This window comes from Clupea harengus, chromosome 12 (genome assembly GCF_900700415.2).
Source record: "Clupea harengus chromosome 12, Ch_v2.0.2, whole genome shotgun sequence".
Lineage (NCBI taxonomy): Eukaryota > Metazoa > Chordata > Actinopteri > Clupeiformes > Clupeidae > Clupea > Clupea harengus.
The window spans coordinates 2,197,229-2,218,638 of NC_045163.1; the positions used below are offsets into that span (position 1 = coordinate 2,197,229).

General features: G+C 43.3%; 1 protein-coding gene across 18 annotated transcripts in view; it reads right to left on the minus strand.

Moving 5' to 3' along the window:
• Positions 1-267: 267 nt before the first annotated feature.
• Positions 268-21,410, minus strand: part of nedd4l (NEDD4 like E3 ubiquitin protein ligase) — a 67,550-nt gene continuing 46,407 nt past the window's right edge. For 14 of the 18 annotated variants that reach the window (XM_031577733.2, XM_031577734.2, XM_042709469.1 and 11 more), the window contains 17 exons: positions 18,863-19,060; positions 14,492-14,569; positions 13,284-13,298; positions 12,257-12,311; positions 11,443-11,501; positions 11,238-11,303; positions 10,659-10,888; positions 8,547-8,668; positions 8,225-8,295; positions 8,007-8,102; positions 6,662-6,735; positions 5,964-6,024; positions 5,610-5,669; positions 5,388-5,495; positions 2,740-2,836; positions 2,304-2,376; positions 268-2,127 (listed from right to left, as the gene is read on the minus strand). In XM_031577733.2, coding sequence (XP_031433593.1) covers positions 2,025-2,127; positions 2,304-2,376; positions 2,740-2,836; positions 5,388-5,495; positions 5,610-5,669; positions 5,964-6,024; positions 6,662-6,735; positions 8,007-8,102; positions 8,225-8,295; positions 8,547-8,668; positions 10,659-10,888; positions 11,238-11,303; positions 11,443-11,501; positions 12,257-12,311; positions 13,284-13,298; positions 14,492-14,569; positions 18,863-19,060 — 1,566 coding nt within the window. In that variant the 3' untranslated portion in view covers positions 268-2,024. The remainder of the gene's footprint in view (positions 2,128-2,303; positions 2,377-2,739; positions 2,837-5,387; positions 5,496-5,609; positions 5,670-5,963; positions 6,025-6,661; positions 6,736-8,006; positions 8,103-8,224; positions 8,296-8,546; positions 8,669-10,658; positions 10,889-11,237; positions 11,304-11,442; positions 11,502-12,256; positions 12,312-13,283; positions 13,299-14,491; positions 14,570-18,862; positions 19,061-21,410) is intronic. The other 4 variants (XM_031577736.2, XM_031577725.2, XM_031577726.2 and 1 more) reach the window with 1 other exon arrangement.

Genomic DNA, 21,410 nt, shown 5'->3' on the forward strand with positions numbered 1-21,410 from the left:
TTTAATATATATACACATAAGACTCATTTCTCATAATTTTGCTGACATACATCGGATCAGCAATGCTACTGCTGCTGGCACTCATGATATCTCAATGTTAGGTTATGATGTTACGACAGAGAAAATGTGTGTTAAGCTTTTGCCCATTCAGGTTCCACAATGCCGATCCACTGCCGACAGGTGTGGCAATAAACTCCCGTCTTGGCAGGGTTGCTGACCACAGAGACCAGACGCGAGGCACACAAAAGAATCACACCACACCATTCCTTACGGAGTTCAATGTCTCACTTTAATTTGTTCCAAGTAATATGAAATGCATGAGCTTGTGGTGATGTGGAATTAAACAAAGTGATAATTCCCCCATTCATAAAAAAGAACCCCATTTAAAAATGACACAGAAAGAAAGAAAGAAAAAAAAAGGAGGACAGATAAATAATACCATTAATTTATTAGGCCACATTTATGTTTAGTGAGTGGCTGAAGGAAGAATCTAGAAAATGGGAGACCCAGGTCTGGGTTGCCATGACTGTGTGTTAAAACGTTAGCAGCAGTCAGATGTAGACATAAGGTATTGCACCAGGTAATTGAGTGCTTTCAAGAGCAGAAATCAACAAACAAACAAAATCACATTCAAGTTAATATAAGACGCAGGACAGCCGATATGATCAAGAATGGGATCAATAAAGTGCCCTTTTGGTTTAGTGGTGTGTGTGAGAGAAAGAAGCATCGACAGACAGAGAGAGAGAGAGAGAGAGAGAATAAAACAAAGACAAAAAGCCTGTGGCTTTCAACATCACATCTTGCACAGCTTCAATCGTTCATGTGTTCATTAATACTTCCATCTGATGTAATACATACATATGAGAAAGAATTGTTAAGAAATTAATTTACAGCATTATGGACATGGATAAGCATAATCTTCATATTAATAGTAATAATAATAATAATAATAATATGTATATCTGCTGTGATGTCCCCACCTTCTCCAACCCAAACTAATGTACATGTCTTATATTTTCACCACAGCCCTTCTTGTACATCTCAGCAGGAGAAAAACAGAACAATTACTATGTAATCATAGCAAACACAAGTAACATGTTCATGCCAGTTTCATAGCACTATGATAAATGTGTAAATTGAGGCTTGCTCGCAATCCATATGGATGATTTTTCACTGTTGGCTTGATTCATGCCTACAGATAACATAGCCTAAGGGGGCAAACCATCAGATTGGTAGAAATATCACATCTGAGTATTCCCTAAGAGTAACCACAAGGATGATAAAAATCCAATAAAAATGATTATGAACATCCTGTTGCTTCATAGCTTTTTTTTGTTGCAAAAGGAGAATTAAAAAGCCAGGAGGCAGGACAGCGTGGCATGTTGGGGAGGAGAGAGTGGACTCTGATCATCGGTCATCATGTCATCATCAGTGCTTGGCTTGTGTTGCTAAGGTAATATGGTAGTGTGAGACCTGCTAAAGTCATAGTTGCAAGGTTGTCTTAGTGTTTGCTTTTTTGTTGTTGTTTTTTTTTATTTGTTTGTTTTTTTATTAAAATAATGCAAAAACTCAGGGCCGTGCCCGTTTCCAGCAGAAGAGAAGAGTAGAAATGCACCGGAGACTCGTGTCTAACGAGATGGAGAAGGGGCCTCTGCTCCTGCCTGCCCTGCCCTGCCTCAGCCCCCCCAGACAGGCAGACAGACAGACAGACAGACACAGACACCGACTCCAGCATAAAGGGCCCTGCTCTTTTGCTTGACTGCTGGGCTATGAGCAGTCTCAGGGTTGGGCTGCAGCCCGCTGCATGCATAAACGTGCACGTCTGCGTCTGCGTCTGCGTCTGCGCAGCTACACCTGTGGGCCACTAGGGCTCAGTGGCAAAATGGCAGCTTTATGTGTGTGTATCTGTGTGTGTGTGTGAGTGTGTGTGTGTGTATCTTTGTGTGTGTGTGTGTGTGTGTGTGAGAGAGTAGTGCTTTGTCTGTAGTTGCATTGCCAGGCAGTTCTGATCTCTCTCTCTCTCTTTAGTCCACTCCCTCAAAGCCCTGGGCATTCTCGACAGCCATCAGCAGCTTCTCTCTTAAGTCTTCAAACGTGTCGTAGGCAGGCAGGTCCAGTCGATTGAAGCTAAAACACAAATGCAAAGTACACTTAGTTTTGACCATCCTAAGTGTCAGCACTCAACTCATTGCAAAACAATTCAACTGAGACAGCAGACAGTTTTAGCGATCTACCTGAAGTCACTTAAATATATTTTTAAATGTGGTCCACACGAGTCCCACACAGGAAGGCTAAGTACATACCAGGTGTGCGCTCGGGGCAGCTTATCAGGCGTCCCCCACATCTCTATGGTGAAGAGCTGGGGCCCATTGGAACCTGAAAGGAAAAAAAAAGTCCAATCAATCACATAAAACATGTCATGAGTGCAAACGAGTCAAATCAAGCTCACACACGGACACACTCAGCCACACACTTTAATATCACATTTCCAAACCCCTTTAAAAAAAGAAAAGAGCTGAATAATACCCATCTCCTGGGTTCTCCACTGAATGAGTCACAGAGAGAACTGAATGATCCCCTGACAAGCACCCCCATACACTGGAGTGCTTTTGTGTATCCATCCTTGTGTGCAGAAGTACATTTGTTTTTTTTGTGTATGTGGGAGTTTGTGTGGGTATATGGCGGCATGCATGATTGGAGTATATGTATAGTGAGGGTTCATGCACGTTTCTTTATTACCATAGAGCTCAGCGAAGCCGTTCATTGGCACTCGGGACGTCCCAGTGACAAACTGTAGCAGACGGATCCTCTTCTCCGCATCCATCAGAAGCACAGCCTAAAATGACAACACACACACAGCCAGGACTATTAGTACTTCTGGTCGCCTTATGCCTTATGGTCTCATGACATTGAACAGTGTATGCTTTTCTGTGTGCCTTTGCAGCCAAATGCAAAGCCCTTTGGTCCCTAGCTCAGTAGCAAATGTCCCTGTAAACAGCATTTTCTTTTTGCTTCGTCTAATGCGGAAAACTATGGCTTCTATGCATTCCCAATGTCGGAATATCAGTAACATTCTGCCACAATGACTTCACTCTTTAATGATGACCTGTCATTTAATTTAGCCTGTAGAGTACAACCTCTCAGATGAAAGAAGATGTGGAGCCCCAAGTGGATTCACAGGCAGCCTTGTGTGTCATGCAAACAAATACATAAGGTTCCAGTTGTTACCTGATAGCTTACAGGTAAATAAGCCGAGGTTCAATGGAACATTCCATTTTACCGCTTTGGGTTCTAGTGGCGTGCACATTCACATAATGCACCATTGGAACGTGGTCCAGTTCTCAAGAATAAAATGAGTTCACTGCAGTCTGAAGAACTGAAGGTTGACGCATGCTAGCTTTAACTTGTTCTGGACAACTCTGATATCCCTGCAGCCTTTCAGTGGGATGATCAGGAGGTTGTTAGGGGCTAAGAGATAGGATAATGACACATTTTGAGACAAATGTTACATTTACCACTAGTTTCAGACTGTCCTATAAGAAATTAATACTCAAACAAAAGTCCTTTAAGTGTAATGAGAGATGTCAAAAATGAATACATTTACTCTATTGCTGTCTGAGACAAAACATAGCTGTTATTTCTACTGATTGGAATAAAAACCTGAACACTTTTAATGGCACATGAAATACAGCCACACATGGAGCCTCGAAGAATAGGTTTGGACCCTCACTGTGGTGAGTTACAGAGAAGGACAGACACATTGGTGAAGGTCTACTAAATGTTTAGGCAGGGGAACGGCAATTCTCAGTCCAAAGATGTTGGGCTTCAGTTTGCCGATTGGAGCATTTAAAAAAAAAAAAGCTAAATGCTGTAGCCTACATAAGAGGCTTTTTGACAATCTCCTTCATTGTTTTGTGTTGTTAATTGATTTATGCCTTTCAGTAACCGAGAATGTGCCTTCAGTTTTTGACAACATCAGTATACACAATGTGGTTATATGTCTGTGTACATGTATGTGTTTTATACATGCAACACATGTATTGACCCTAACCCTAACCCATGCACATCAGTGTTTCCTATGCGTGCATTTCATATTATTTGTGCATCCTTATGTGTGTGCAGAGCAACTGGTCTGTCTCTGTGTGTGTGTGTGTGTGTGTGTGTGTGTGTGTGTGTGTGTGTCTCTCTCTGTGTGTGTGTGTGTGTGTGTGTGTGTGTGTGTGTGTGTCTCTGTGTGTGTGTGTGTGTGTGTGTGTGTGTGTGTGTGTGTGTGTGTGTGTGTGTGTGTGTGTGTGTGTGTGTGTGTGTGTGTGTGTGTGTGTGTGTGTGTGTGTGTGTGTGTGTGTGTCAGGGCATCAGGCTCCTGATAAGCAGTTTCTGCTCTGTTCCAACAGCTTTCATCTGAGCAAACAGCAGCGTATCTCCAAACAGACTTTGATCTGAATCAGGCTCCCTTGCTGGGGGGCACAGGTCACAGCGCCACTGACACACACCACCCCCCAACACACAAACACACACATTATTTTTATAAGTTTCTGCTGATAATTACAAGCGGTAATGTGGCTGTACAGGTGTATTTTCTCCAAAATGAATTACTCGGTCACATCACCAAGGTGCTAAAAATATACATCCTTCTATTCATCTGATGTTACATTTCTGAGGGAAAAAACCTTATGAGTTATTTTGCCAAGTATAAAGGGCAAAGTTCCTTCCATTCTTGAGTGTTACTGAGTCATTCAACTGAAAGGGCATCAGGGATGAATGAAAAACAAAAACAACTGTTTGGTTGTGGTTTGTTACACATTTCTGTGAGATACTGCAAGCTTGTGATACATTTGGTAAAACTAGAAAATGTGAGTAGTTTCTACAAGGCTAATTGTAGCTTTACTAGGTTTACAAGGTTAGCTACTGCAGTATGTAAATATTTTGCCAGGCAGATTCATTTTGAAGCTGGATATTAAATATTACACAGTCCATCCTATATAGCCATTTGTTCGCACTGAAATCTCTCAAACAGTTATGCTAGCCCAAAACTGACATTACTATATATTTCAATTTGCAAACTTCAAAGTGTGCACTTGTCCATCAGTGAAGTCACCAGAGGTTTTCACTTGACCAATACAGCAATTCATGTCAAACCCTGGAACACGTATAACAAGTACCAGTGAAGTTCGAGGGATTTAAGTGTAAAAGCCAAACCAAACAATCATGGCTTATGCGAATGTGGGTAAAAAAGACAGAGAAAGAGAGGGACAGAGAGAGAGAGAGACTGAGAGAAAGAGAGAGAGACAGAGAGAAAGACAGCGACAGAGAGAGAGAGACAGAGACACAGAGAGAGAGAGAAAGAGAAAGAGAGAGAGAGAGAGAGAAAGAAATAGGGGAGTTACCTTCCAGAACCACTGAATGACAGGATGGTTGGGGCAGTAGCCATTCTTGTAGACCGTGTGCTGCCTCCAGTCATTCACATCCACATCACCCAGACCACACATCAGGAGCTAGACAAACACACACAATCATGAACACCTAGATATACAGAAACCTAAGATTGGTCCTCACTACACCTCCTCAGAATGTGTAAAAAAAGCAATACATCTGGTGCTAGTGCTTACCTCTAGCTCATTCTCATCAAATATCTTGATAAGGTCGATAATAATGAGTTCAGTGAAACCCTGTGAGAAAGACAGTATTGGTCATCAAAAACAGATCCAAATGACGTGCAGGTACACAGAGACAGAGATCATGTTTCCTTTACTATTGAACACGCATTCATTTTTATAGCTCTGCCAAATGTTTATATTATATAATATTTGCCTGTTAAATGAATTAACAATGTGGTACTGGCCTAAAACAAAAGCTACACTGATGAGATTAAAGTATGTTATTTTTCCAAAATGTATTGAATTCTGCCCCCTTGTGGTGAGACAGAGGAGTGCCCCTGAGGTGAGTGGTAGTGATGTAAATACCTCCAGAAAGGCATTCATCTGTTTCTGCACCCGGTTCACAAACCTCCACTGGATGACAAGACTACACACAGAGCAGAAACAACACAACATTTTATAAGTATCGTACTGACAAAACCATGATAACAGAAAAAAATGGTGGCAACACTGCAGGAATGCACTGCAACCAGCTATAAGGCCTGGGCATGTCTTCACTCTAAGGTTATAAGGCCTGGGCATGTCTTCACTCTAAAGTTAAAGCTATAAGGCCTGGGCATGTCTTCACTCTAAAGTTAAAGCTATAAGGCCTGGGCATGTCTTCACTCTAAAGTTATAAGGCCTGGGCATGTCTTCACTCTAAAGTTAAAGTTATAAGGCCTGGGCATGTCTTCACTCTAAAGTTAAAGTTATAAGGCCTGGGCATGTCTTCACTCTAAAGTTAAAGTTATAAGGCCTGGGCATGTCTTCACTCTAAAGTTAAAGTTATAAGGCCTGGGCATGTCTTCACTCTAAAGATAAAGCTATAAGGCCTGGGCATGTCTTCACTCTAATGTTATAAGGCCTGGGCATGTCTTCACTCTAAAGATAAAGCTATAAGGCCTGGGCATGTCTTCACTCTAAAGTTATAAGGCCTGGGCATGTCTTCACTCTAAAGATAAAGTTATAAGGCCTGGGCATGTCTTCACTCTAATGTTATGAAATTCTGGCCTTGGTCTACTCACTCAATATACTCCTTTTTGTTGTCATTTGTGACCAACATATCTGAGCCATTGGGTTTCAGGTCAACCTGGTATGTCTACAGGAAGACAAAATAACAAGAGATTAAGAGAGCTGGATCACACATGTAATTTGAAAGGGTTAGTTGAAATATTCTCGTTTAAAGGGCTAGTGGAAAGGGCCTGTGTGTGTGTGTACAGTACCAGACAAAAGTCTGGACACACATTCTCATTCAATGGTTTTTCTTTATTTTTATTATGTTCTATACTGTATATTAATACTGAAGATATCAGAACTATGGAAGAACACATATGGAATTATGTAGTAAACAAAAAGGTGTTAAACAAACCAGAATATGTAATATATTTTAGATTCTTCAAAGTAGCCACCTTTTGCTTTGATGACAGCTTTGCAAACTCTTAGCATTCTCTCAATCAGATTCATGAGGTAGTCAGGTAGTAGGTGTGCCTTGTCAAGACTTAATTTGTGAAATGTCTTGCCTTCTTAATGTGTTTGGGACCAACAGTTTTTATTGTGCAGAGGTAGGGTTGGATACATTTTTGGTAAAAGTTACCAGCCTCAGAAACTGCCATTTAACAGCACCTCAGATCAGAGCACAAATTTGAGATTTTTGGTTCCAACCGCCATGTCTTTGTGAGACGCAGAGAAGGTGAGTGGATGGTTTCTGCGTATGTGGTTCCCACTGTGAAGCATGGAGGAGGAGGTGTGATGGTGTGTGGGTGCTCTGCTGGTGACACTGTTGGTGATTTATTCATAAATTCGAGGCACACTTAACCAGCATGGCTACCACAGCATTCGGCAGCGACATTTCATCCCATCTGGTTTGCGCTTAGTGGGACCAGCATTTGTTTTTCAACAGGACAATGAACCCAAACACACCTCCAGGCTATGTAATGGCTATTTGACCAAAAAGGAGAGTGATTGAGTGCTGCATCAGATGACCTGGCCTCCACAATTACCTGACCTAAACCCAAATTGAGATGGTTTGGGATGAGTTGGACCGCAGAGTGAAGGAAAAGCAGCCAACAAGTGCTCAGCACCTCTGGGAATGCCAAGAGTTTGTAAAGCTGTCATCAAAGGAAAAGCTGGCTACTTGGAAGAATCTAAAATATAAAACATATTCTGGTTTGTTTAATTTAGTTTACTACATAATTTCATATGTTAATCTACAATGTAGAAAATAATAAAAGCAAAGAAAAACCATTGAATGAGAAGGTGTGTCCAAACTATTGACTGGTACGTGTTTTTGTTTGTACACTATGAAGTTCAAGCAAGGGTGCATTCTGTGTGTGTGTGTGTGTGTGTGTGTGTGTGTGTGTGTGTGTGTACCTGGCCAAAGTTGTCTTCATCAATACAAAACCGCAAGTCGAGTTCAGTGGGATCGTTCTCCAGGATCCATTTGAGGGAGTTGTAGTACTCACTATCCTACAGGTGCACACAGGGACACAGTCATTGAGCCACCATGCCACATACACAAGTATTAAAACATAAGCTTCAAAACATGACAGAGGAGTCAGACAGTATGTTGAGCTGCTGTGCCATCTTACCACAGACTCCATATCCTTCAGTGTGATCTGTTTCCCCAGCATCATCTTATAGAAGGGGCGGATGAAGAAGCCTGGGGCAACATCATGACAGAAGCATTTCATTTATTACATTAGATTAGATTTGAGTATATGTGTGGAATAAATAGAAACTCAATATCATGACAGAAGCATTGATTTATTACATTAGATTAGATTTGAGTATATGTGTGGAATAAATAGAAACTCTTTATCATGACAGAAGCATTGATTTATTACATTAGATTAGATTTGAGTATATGTGTGGAATAAATAGAAACTCTTTGAAATATTCCAAAATGCATACCGTCTAAAAGCTTCCCATGGTACACAGCCATGCCTGCCACGCGTCCAATGAACTTGAAGTATGAGAGGTGGTCCTCGTTACAGAGGCCTGAGTTGGGGTTGATCTGCAGGGTGTAGTTATCCCTGGAAAACACAGCAGGAAACACATGAGTCAGACAGACAACAGCCAGCGGAGACCACGGAGAAATCCATTTCATTGGTAAGTCATGAGGACAGGTAGTGACCCTTGACCCTTGACCCTTGGGAATGGCCTACTGGTTGTGTTAGGCAATATATTCTGACAAAGAAAGCTCTTCAAAACCACTTTTAACTACAGTTTCGATGGGCCCCTCTAGCAGACTGCCTGAGCTCAGCTGGGTGCAGCCACCAGAGAGAGAGAGAGAGAGAGAGAGAGAGAGAGAGAGAGAGAGAGAGAGAGAGAGAGAGAGAGAGAGAGAGAGAGAGAGAGAGTGAACACTTAGAGCGTGTGGGAAACTCCACACTGTTTTTCTCGGATCCATCCATCACCTAAGTACCACATCCATCTCCATCAGTCATGCGGAGGAAGAGAAGCCGGAGGGGTGCAATGTCTGAGACCCATATATGAGCAGCACCCCTGAGACGCAGTGGAAACGGCCTGGGAGTCTCATTCTGATGCTCGCATGTGTGTGAGTGTGAGTGTGAGTGTGAGTGTGTGTGTGTGTGAGAGTGTGAGTGTGTGTGTGTGTGAGAGTGTGAGTGTGTGTGTGTGTGTGTGTGTGTGAGAGTGTGAGTGTGGGTGTGTGGAAACGGCCTGGCAGTCTCATTGTGATGATCGCATGTGTGTGTGTCTGTGTGTCTGTGTGTGTGTGTGTGTGTGTGTGTGTGTGTGTGTGTGTGAGTGTGTGTGTGTGAGTGTGGGTGTGTGGAAACAGCCTGGCAGTCTCATTGTGATGCTCGCATGTGTGTGTGTGTGTGTGTGTGTGTGTGTGAGAGTGTGTGTATGTGTGTGTGTGTGTGTGTGTGTGTGTGAGAGTGTGGGGGTGTGTGTGTGTGTGAGTGTGGGTGTGTGTGTGTGTGTGTGTGAGTGTGGGGGTGTGTGTGTGTGAGTGTGGGTGTGTGGAAACGGCCTGGCAGTCTCATTGTGATCAGTTCCTGCAGCTTCAGGAAAGAGAGAGTGAATGGACGGAAAGACGCAGCTTGGGGGGCCGCGTCACGCTGAGACTTCCCACAGTGAGGGAAGTTCTGTTTTTATTTAATTATTTTCTTTAAGTTCTCCTGAGTCCATTACTCTGAACTACAATGAAAGAAACTTTGTTGTAGAACACTTTGCCTGAGCTGCTTGGATATTAGAGAAGAATCAGGATAAAAAAAACAATGGCTGTGTAATCAATCCAATATACATTTGTCCAGTATGCTTGCTACAGGAAGACATAGAAAACACCATTATAGGTGCTTTATTATTATTATTTATGGTCGGCGAAAACATACACGACTTAAGTAATTAAGACTTCAGTAATTCATGAAACTTGGAATGGTTGTAGCCCCACATGGCAGATACAGAATGTAAGGTTTGTGTCCCTAGGTGTGAATGTCCCTTGGTGCTAGCGCCCCTGGAGTGGGGTAGGCTCTAAGCACTTTTTGGGCAACAGCTTGAAAACCGCTTTGCCAAAACATTTTGATGGCAAACTGGCCTCCCGGAGTGCATTACCTTCATTACAATTCAATTGTAGAGTGGTGCCACCTAGTGGATACTGTTCAAAGCCAAATGAGTCCATAGGGGGCGCTGCAACTGACACATTTCAATATCTCAAGAACTGCTTAAGTTAAAATGATGACATTTTGTATGCTTATAGTTGGCTACATTTGCACACATCTCCTAAAGTTCCAATTGGCTCGTTCAACAAATGGCTGCCAACAACCAATCATAATTCAGCAGCCGATACATGCCTGTGTGAATGGCCAATCTTAATTACATTTTGTTGGCTCTATAATGGCATATAGAAGCTATTTACACAAAATCAGCCATAAGATGTCGCTACAACTTGTTTTCCTCTGTTCCTATGACATGGTTTTGGTCTATCTTCAAAATGAATTCAGAAGGTCAAAACATTCAACCTTTCTCTACATGGGGCAGTTGGCACACAACACTCACGTGGCTGAATACTCGAAGAGGCCGTAGTAGGGGTTGAACATCTCCTTGGAGAGCAGGAAGAACCACTCACGGGCCACACCGCCATAGTCCAGGCCCTTTTCAGACTCAAACTCTATCCACAGGCGCGCCTTCAAGATGTCCGGTCGCTTCAGCGACATGATGCGCCGATACGACTCCTCGAAGATGTTGTTTCTGTGGAGCTTCATCTCAAAGCGGTTGGGGATATCCGCCTGAATACAAATTGGGAATGGGAGAGAAACAGAGAGAGTGGAACAGGTTTGTGTGGTAAGAGGGAAAAGCAGACAGAAGGGATTTTTAAAAGAAAAAAAAAAAGTAAAATATGTAAAACAAGAGAACATGATAGAAAGACTAGAAGAAATAAAACAGTAGAAAACGAATGGAATTGGCTATAACTACGCAGTGTGCGGCCAGCTGCTTAGCAATGCATGCCAAACGTGTGAATTTTCACACTTCTTGAACAGAGATGAAATCACAGTGTTAAGAAATACAAGAACACTGACAGCGAGAGGTTCATACGAAGCCCCACGGCTCAAGTCGTGTAAAAAGCACGGGTCTTACCGGTTTCTTTAACTTCTTTCTGAAGTAATCGTATTTCTGTTTGAACTCCCTTGAGTATGGCACAGCCTGGGAGAAGAGCATTATGGGAAATGTCAGATAGTGAGTGAAACTCATCTGAGATTGCGTCATAGAATAGAAACAGACATTTCTGGACTATGTACGACAATTCCACTCAGCTAAAGGTTTAGAGGTTCCTGAAACTCACAGGGCCTGTGATGGCAGGGCTCTGGAGCCGAGGGTCCTCCCACTGCGTATTTCTGGTGTCTGGAAGGAGAGAGGATTACATATGACAGCCCATAACAGAACACTCTCACACAGTCTCACAGCTTAGCACTTCAACACAGGCACACGCTCGCTCACACACACACACACACACACACACACACACACACACACACACACACACACACACACACACACACACACACACACACACACACACACACACACACACACACAGAGTAGTTAGTCCAACAGGTATATTGACTGGTATAAAGATGGGTCATGTAGTTTGACACATGTCGGCGTAAGTGACAGCACCTCTTCCCATGTCAGCCTTTAATAATAGATGCTGTGAAACCTGATCGCTCAAACCCATTCCCATTCCCACAAGCCCTTAGCTATTGATTCTGCCCTGCCAATGAGATGCACCTGACTCAGGCTCTTCCATGGAGTGTCCCCTTCTCCCTTCTCTGTCTCTCAAGTATCACATTCTAAAGTTACGTCCTCACTCGCCTCTCTGTTTGAGGCTCCTGTTCTGCTCAAACTCTCTTAATCCTTCCCCTTATGTTCCCTCCTTCTCGCTCTCTAACGTCAAACCGCTTTTAAATATGTCACACGAGGACTGAAGGCTGAGAGAATGAGTGCGAGAGAGAGAGGCATACACCAGCACTGGAGAGGGCTCAGGGAAGGGAAGGGGAAGGGGGAACTCAATGAGAGGGATGGAAGAGGAGGATTAAAAAGCATCTGATCTCCAGGGTGACGGTGCATGAAGAAGAAGGAGAAGTTGGTGTTCTTACTGTGGTCGATGTAGAAGGTTCTTCCATCAGCATGCACACGCTCCTCCCAGCCAGGCTACAGAGCAGAGAGAAGAGTGTCAGCAGTGGCACCTCTCAAATACAAAACACACACACACAGTCCAAGAGAGAGGGAGAGGGAGAGAGAGAGAGAGAGAGAGAGAGAGAGAATATACACAACACACACAACAGCAATAAATACTTAATTTGATATGTAAAGGGGAAGACAACAAAATTCCACTCACATGCAAAACCACAAGCACACAAGTTTTCCCCCTACACCCCATCTCTCCTTTTATCACCCCTATCTCTCCCTCACTCTCTCTCTACCTCCTACCCATCCCCGCTGCAGCCAGGGAGAGAGGCTGCCCGCTGCCACGGCCCCGTCGGTAGGGGTGGAATCTGGCCTAGCCGCTGCCCTGGCATGCTGCACGGCACATATCCACCCGCCTCAGGCTGAGCCCCCAGCTCAGAGGGCCAGTTGGGGCCCTGACCTGACCTGACCTGACCTGACCAAACACAAAACACCAGAGCCACCCAGTGTGTCACATCACAAACACACGGGCCGCAGTCTCCCAGGAGATGACACACGTCCCCACTACTGACAGGGACTAGGGTGTGTGTGTGTGTGGGGTGGGGGAGTGGTTTGGGGGCACGGCACGCGGTGCAGTCGCAATCAAGGGAAGATTCCAGGCTCAACTGGAGCTGAGGAATGGATGGAGCAGAATGGAGATGTGTGGTGGGTGGAGGGGGTGATGGAGGGGGCCAGGGAGCTGGGCCAATGACAAGCAGGGACGGAGCACGATTGAGGGGAGGGGTGAGGGAGTGGGGAGCTGATGGGGACAGAGTCAGAACCATGCCAGTTATGAGAGTCCGGTCTGCAAGCAGTCGGAGAGAGAGAGAGAGAGAGAGAGAGAGAGAGAGAGAGAGAAAGAAAGAAAGAAAGAGAGAAAGAAAGAAAGAAAGAAAGAAAGAAAGAAAGAGAGAGAGAGCAGGCAGAGGGAGGCTGAGCTTGCAAACCAGCACCAACCTCCTCTGGAAGATTCTACCGGCCAAACGCCACCCCGCGCCACGCAGCGGGTCAAACCGCCGTCCCACACGCCACGGAGAGAACAGAGAAAAAGCAAACACACACACACACACACACACACACACACACACACACACACACACACACACACACACACATACATACATACATACATACAAAAATAATAAAAGAAACACCACCTGACCGTGAGAGACTGCTGCTTTGAAAGTGAAGATCATTTAAAAGTGTCATCCTAAAATATCAGTATACTGCTCGAGTTCAATGTGATTTAATCTGTTTGGTGAACTGCTTGTCTTTATGTCAGCTTCTTCTCTGCGACGCTAACGGATTTCATTGCCTGTCCATGTCTGCTAGCATGCCCCTGGTCTTACATTGTTACATTTCTGTGTGGCTTAAAAAAGTGCTTTGAAAAAGACCAAAGATGAAAAAAGAAAAGAAAAAACACATTTTGAAAAACTGGGAAGAAAACAGCAGAGTTTGAGCAGACATCCTCTCTCATAACTGTAGAGCACTGGTGCTCCAATGCAGGCTCATATGCATTCAGCATGGGATCATAGCAACGTCTGTGACTGGCTGGATTCTTAAGCTATACTACAGATGACAAACTGGATGTAAATATAGCCTCCAGAGACAGGAAACACCCAAGTGCAAATGATCCCCCTGAAATCAGGAATGGTTGAGATATGGCACTTAAGACCCCATTAGTGTGGAATGAATGGAACCAAACCCACAAACAACAAGCCATAATTTGCTTAGTCACTCTGGACATGAAGAAAATGGCCCCAGCTTTCTGCTCTGTGGGTGGAAATCACAACCCTAGACATTACAGTGATAATGTGATTTCTTGTCACACACACACACACACACACACACTAAAGATAGATAGATAGATATATTACATCCCACCCCCAGAAGAAAACTCGATCACACAAACACACACTTGTATAAAAGTATAGTAGCTCAGCCTCTTCAGGTAACTTTTCTGCACATATGTAAGACCTCAAATTCATTGGTAATAGTCTCCTGCATAGATCCTTATGGTGTAGCCCTCTGTGCCAGACCATTAAAGGTGCAGTCTGCAATACTGGATGAAAGGCTACCCTGTCCCATAGGGTATGGCAGACAGTGGCAATAGACCAGGTCTTGAGCAAATTGTGTGGGAAATGTGGTTGTCTTTTCCTACTCACTGGAAGCGGGCCAAGGTCACCAGGGTCCAGGGATGCTTTTGTCCTCATGTGGATGGGGTATTTCAGGCGTGGGTCCTCCTGAAAGGAGGCGGAAACAAACCTGGAGTAAGTGGCTGAGTGGGAGAGGGAAAGGGAAGAGGGGTTTACCAACAAAAGCTCCCTGTTGCCTTGAGGCCTTAAATATAATAATATTCAGTTAGCAATCCCAGGATTCAAATCACCTAAAGAAACAAAAATGAATGGCAAGGGGATACAGAAGATAACAGAACTCATACAGACATGTTTATACAGTGTTTCCCCTACCGTTATATTAGGGGGGCGCCCCGCCCCCCCAACGGCACCCCCCGCCCCTCCTGGAAGGTCAAGTTAATTTTGTTCAATTTTATTTTCTATAAAGCGCCAGGTCACAACGGAAGTCATTTAAGATTACCTTTCCTATAGAACAGGTCTATAGCTTGTTATTTTATTAAACAAAATAAATAGCCTTATGTTATTTATCTTATTTACACGACGGCATGTAATTTCTGTCTCTACATGGTCGCGCGATTACAATTCTCTGCTCTCAGTATCACGCATGGCGGAGTTCCGCCACGATGCGCACAAACACACACACAGACACGTGCGCGCACACACAGGTGAGCACGCTCCCACCAGCGGACAGAATTGGGCTTAAGAATCAGTGCACAGCTACGGACACTTAAGCTTTAAAAAACACATTTCCAGGCGTTCATGAATCCAGCGATCTTTTCCTAGGTAGGGTCGAGAAAGAGGCCTAATGAGAATGGCTACAACAGATGTGGAAACAGAACGTACGCCCATGTCCGCACCGAAAATTCAGAAATAGATCTGGCTTCCATTTTTTATCATTTTCCGCGAGTTCTGCGTGGCCCTTTTTACATAGAGTCTGGTAATAAATCTATGACATGTAATGAACATTATTTATTTTGCTGTGAATAATGAAGGAAGCAATACATCTGATTATTTCCCAAACCCTCAAGAGCTGTTGCCATGGAGATTTAACGTTACTTTCTGTTTGAAGATAAGGTAGCAGCTAGTGTTGAAGAATGGATGACTTTAAATTGGACGACTTTAGATTAATATATGAAATTGAACATTAACACCTATACGGATAAAATAAATAAACAAGGATAGCAAAACTGATTGAAAAGCATAGAATGAGAACGGCAGAAACACAGGCCGGACGTTAGAGACAGATCACTTTTTTTGCGTCATATGAAGGCTGAGACATTCATAAGATTTTATTCAGTCTTACTGATGGTCCTTTTGTAATGCCAACATGTGCACTTCGTTGTGGATAAGTAAAGCCTATTCTGCTACATTTTTGTAGTCCTGGTAATCTTTTGTTATTTTTCAACAAATAATTCAATTATAATTACAAAGAGGACAATTCGCAACTTTATATCCCAACTTTCACTTGTTTTCGGCAATTTCATTGCAAAAAACACCTACAAATAAAAACTTTCATCGGAACTTTTTGGAAAAGCTCCTGCGAAATCAGGAATTTTAGGCCGCAAATATCTCAAAACATTTTCTTCCAGAAGGCCAAAAAGGTAAACTGCAGTGACAAAAGCTGCACACTTTGGGGATAATTGTCATAAAAAGACATGTTCCGATGTTTAGTTCAATGTACAGTTAAAATAATTGTTCAGTTGTTATATTGACTGCTGTCATTAAAAGAAACACATGAACACCATGATTCCTTTAAGCGTTTGTGTCGGTGGCCGCGCCGCGCACCGTGCCCCCCCCCAAAGCTGTAAACCTAGGGGAAACACTGTTATACCTACTCAGATAAATACTTCAGAAATGCATATTTACATAAAAGCTTTAGGCATGAATAGACAACTTAACAAAATAAACTGGAGCTACATAGTATATAGCATGTATACAGTGGCTTGCACAAGTATTCCGCCCCTATGAAGGTTATCACAATTTTCTGATTTAGAAAAGATACTTGCCCATGTGTCTCTAATCAGCATTTTGATTGTGAACATTTAACCTGTGGTATATTTCTTAAGACAAAATAACCTCAAAATACTAAAATAAGGGGTTTAACTACTTACACAAGTAGTTTATTTGAATGTTAGCGCACAAATAACGTATAATGCATATGGAAATATACTAGACCACATATGTTCACAATAAAAATAATGATCAGGAAAATTAGTTTAAGTGTCTTTTGTAATTGTGATCATGGTGATGACGTTCATGGGGGGTTAAATACTTTTGCAAGGCAATATACCATGTCAAAGCCTGGTAAACAAACTCCTTTCATCCTGAAGAACTAGCACAACACTATTTGGTCCCGAATGAGAAATAGGGGTAGCAGCAATAGCACTGCAAATTGAACAATACTTAGAAAAAATCTATGTTTCCATTAGTCATTAAATGGCACTCTGCTCAATACTGCTTCCACAAAGACACAGAGAGGCAAACAAAGCAACTCTTGTGTTGATGGAATTCGACCACATGGGAATTGACAGAGCCTGCGATACCCATACCAAACACCAGGTGTCAGAATCTAACCATATGAAATATTACCATCTATATTTCAGCTTCATGAACCACACTCCACCTACACTCCACTCCAAAGGTGTTTACGTGAGCATGTAGGCGTTGGCCGTTACACACTTCTACAGTACCAGTCTTTCTGTTCCAGTCTGTCTTCTAATATGGGTAATGTCAATAATACTCCACCTCAAAAGCTAAGACTTGCCATTTCAACTCTAGCACAAACACACAAATATAACATTCTCTTTGTTTGGAGAACCACTTCGTACACAAGCCAGAAAATCTTTTGTGATTTTATCTGTAGGTTAGTTTTAACTTTAAAACTAGCCTGTCATCAATGTTTGCGGTTTAGTTTGTATGCGTGTTGAGTATTTCACAATAACCAGGACTGCAGCATGACTGACAAAAGTGTTTAACACGCCATGAAAATGGTCACCTGACCTTATTACTGATTACATTTGCCAAAAAGAAAAATCTGTCTTACCCAAATACTATTAGAAAATCAATAGGCCTGAACAAATCAATAATGCTTTACAAATTTCCTGAATAGTTTTCCTACAGATGCTGGATAATGTCATCAGTATTGCATTAACAACATGCGTTATAAAATAGTCAGCCTAGACAGCATATTATCCTACAAGAGATCTATCAGCAACGCAGCTAATGGAGTAAGAAGCCTAATCATTGCAGAAATAGGTTTATTTTGGTACCGGGTTCCTTACCGGTCTGCTGAAACAAAAGGAGAGCCATTCTGGCTAACGCACAAGTTGTAGTTTCAGCGGGATACATCAAGGCACACTATCTAGGAGGTTCGCTTCACGACATTTCTGAGATATGACATAGGATAAATAATGATTTCCTGTCCTCTTTCTCCTAATTGCTGCTGTGGATTTAAGCTAAAGGTCCATGGAGCATTTCATCTCATTAAACCCTGATGCTCATAAAGGTGCTGTGCTGTAGGATACTGTTTGTTGGGGGATGTTGGCTTTGTATAAAATGTGTGATTAGTTCCAGAATCAAAACCAGAATGTGGAGAAGTCAAACCTATTCGGTCTCATTGAATCCCAAACCCTACTAGATGTCCCCCGCTTTAGAACACTGAACACGTACCAGTCTGCCAGTGAGGGACTAAAATACATCAACAATACATTCCCCACTGCTCCAAGGCCCAGGGATTCCCCTGCGCTGCCCTGCGCTGTGCTGAGAGCTTGTCCACCTGTCTAAAGGCACGCTGACACCAAAGAGCTGTTTTCAGAGATCTTGCCAGCTCAGCAGATCGACTCCTCCATCAGCTGCCAGCTGCCTGCGGCTCATGCAGGCGGACCAGCGTGGGAACCTCACTTATCCAACGGACATCAAAACACAAGCAATCTCCACAAACAGCATAACAACACACCCAAAGCAACTTCCCAAAAAACAGCGCACAGGCAGCCCAAACTAAAAAAACATCCACGAGATTATGTCAATATTCTCACACATCTTGAGGAAGAAGAATGCAATGTATTGAGGATTTCAAAGTCCTGACTTTAATGATTCTTATTTGCCTTTCTCAGACTGCTGGAGTTGATGATGAATTCCACAGCCTTCACTCTTGTTGTCATTTAGTAAACATGTTTATATCTAATTCACAAAAGGAACAGTTAACAGTTGTGCATATCTGTTTAGGACATGAACATTCCAGCCATTGTTGTGGGGGTTCTGAATATGGTGAGGACAGCGAGGAAATGGAGTACGGACAGTGCTGGGAAGAATGTGTGGCTCCAGAGACATGAAGGGGCTGTAAGGTAACGCTCAAGGGGAAGTGCTGTGGTGTTTGGGATGAACGGACAGATAGAGCCTTACCCAGGTGGTGACCCTGCTGTTGTGATCAATGAAGAACGGCCGTCCATTGGGGGCGATCCTCATCTCCCAGCCGGGTGGTAGGAAGCTCTGGGGAGTCTTGGGCGTAGACTTGGGGGAGCTGAAGGGGGAGGCCTGTGGCGTCTGGGGATTGGACACGGTGTCCTTCACAGCTCGACGTACCTGAATGTTATTGGCCCCCTGGGAAAAAGAACGTTTATAGGTACAGGAAAGTTAGCTTCTGAAGGATGAACATTCACTTCTTAAGTTTCCCGATGGCCTCATAGAGAGTGAAATCTCATGACAATTACTGTACATCAGGAGTGTTACATAAAACTTTTAGCAGTGAACTTTGGAAAACTTGTTTTTTAATCCTGAGCCAAATGTAATTACCAGAGGGGATTTCACCTGTATGCACCCCAACCATCTCTCTGCCTTTCTCTGGCACACACACGCTCTCTCTCTCTCTCTTCCCATTCTTTAATTACTAAGGTAAGAGGTGTGCTCTCTCAAGACGGACACACGCTGCCTCTTCCAAAAGTTAAAAATACAACAGCAGGGTTATCAGTTGTTTCCGTCCCTTCACAGCTGTGTAATCGCTTGAGTGGCCTTGAGGATTGCGGCGCTGGAAGGGCCATTCTTTCCTCTTTAGGACTGCCTTGGGGGGCCTCTGAATATTGAAGAAACTTCAAAGACGTTTCTCCACTTCATCAGAACTGCATTTGGACTTTTTAAAGACACTTAATACAGAGATTTCCGTAATTAACTCATTTCATGTAGATATGGGTGCATTTGTGTGACCCTTACATTATTTCCGAGCTGCCTAAATATTGAACGGAAACATGTTTCACATTTTAGCATTCAATCTATAACATAAACAGCCATACATCATTTCACATAGGAACTCAACCCAACTTGAATGGCAAGCCACAAAAAAAAGCAATGTTGGTATGGCAACACCTGATTCCTTGTCTAACTCACTGGAAGACCCTCATTACTGCCACACATGTTTTGACATTCACCCGATCGCGTTAATTAGGCTTAATGGTTGTGATGACAATCGGTACTGTGTGGCAAAGAGATTGAATGGCACTGCCCACGCTCATTACCAATCAGACACCCAGTGCTCAGACCAGCACCTAAGCCCGCCTGCCTGTCTGTCTGTCTGGGCCTTCCTGCAGAGTGTGTGAGCAGGCATGTCTACTGCAGACAGTAAGGCACAGGGTTCTCAAGACACTGAGGCTCACACAGGCAACTTACTACAGTAGGAACAAATATTCACGAAAAAGAAGTACAGTATGCTGAGTGAAATACCCGGAATTAGAAGAAAAGCATGCGTGGTGATTCAAATATTAAGACCTGAGGTTCCTCGTTTAGGGCTATTTGACCTTCGCTTAGGAAAGAAAAGAGTAAGACCTTCCCAGAAAGCCACTGTGCAAGCTTTGGATACCGTGAGCGAATGAGTGCCACCAGAAACATTTGCCTAAGCGAGCAACCAAGTGTGTACACAGACACACACACACCACCCACGCACACACTACACCAACACCTACAAAACACACACACACACACACACACAGACACTACACCAACAAACACACAAACTTACACACACACACACACATAAGTGATGAGTGCATCTAACTTGATATCCACAACAGCTGCTAAACTGACTTCATCACCATGATGCAACATCACCCAAGAGGTCATGCCCTTCTCATGACCAGGGAAGAACCAATGCACATTATCCAGCCAGCATGTCCAGAGATCACTTAATGAGAATACCAGTCCATAGTGAGGGCAGGGGGACGAGAGAAACACCTCCAGGTCCAACTGAACAGAAGGTTAAACAGAGAGAGCTACTGAGGAGTAGACTGCATTATCAACTCGGGTATGTGATCCTAACCTATTCAGGTCAGGTAACGCAGGGGGCACTAATCACATCCACACGGTCCATTACACATTAACCACAAACTCTACTCCCTCCGTCAATACAAACAGCCACATTGCATGGACAAACCACCCCAAACCTTCTCACCAATACAGTCTAAAAAATAAGCTCTCTCTGCTGCCTGAATATTGCAAACAAGATCTCAGCTACAAAAGCACAATCATGCCGTCTCCTCCAGTGTTCTGCACAACTGTCTAAATGGTAGTTAGCAGAAGCTGCTGCTAATGCTAATGCACATCACAGATTAAAATGCTAAACGTTATGTCAGGGCATAGGACATGCTGCCTTAAGGGGACATATTATGAAAATTCTACTTTTTTTTAGTGCTTCCACACGTTAATCTGGGTATCTGGCATGTCTACCTACCCCAAAACACTGGGGGGAAAAACAACTCGGGCGGTTTGTTATGGTTTCTCTATGTCAGAAAGGATATGCTTGAGTGAGGGCATAGGACATGTTGTCTTAACATGTTGACTTAAATGTAGATTACTACTTTTCTGACAGTGAATACAGCATTAATACACCTTCATTTATTTGCTGGTTTTCCTCCTGATGACAGCACACTTTGTACACACACAAAAAATGGCATCAACAACAACA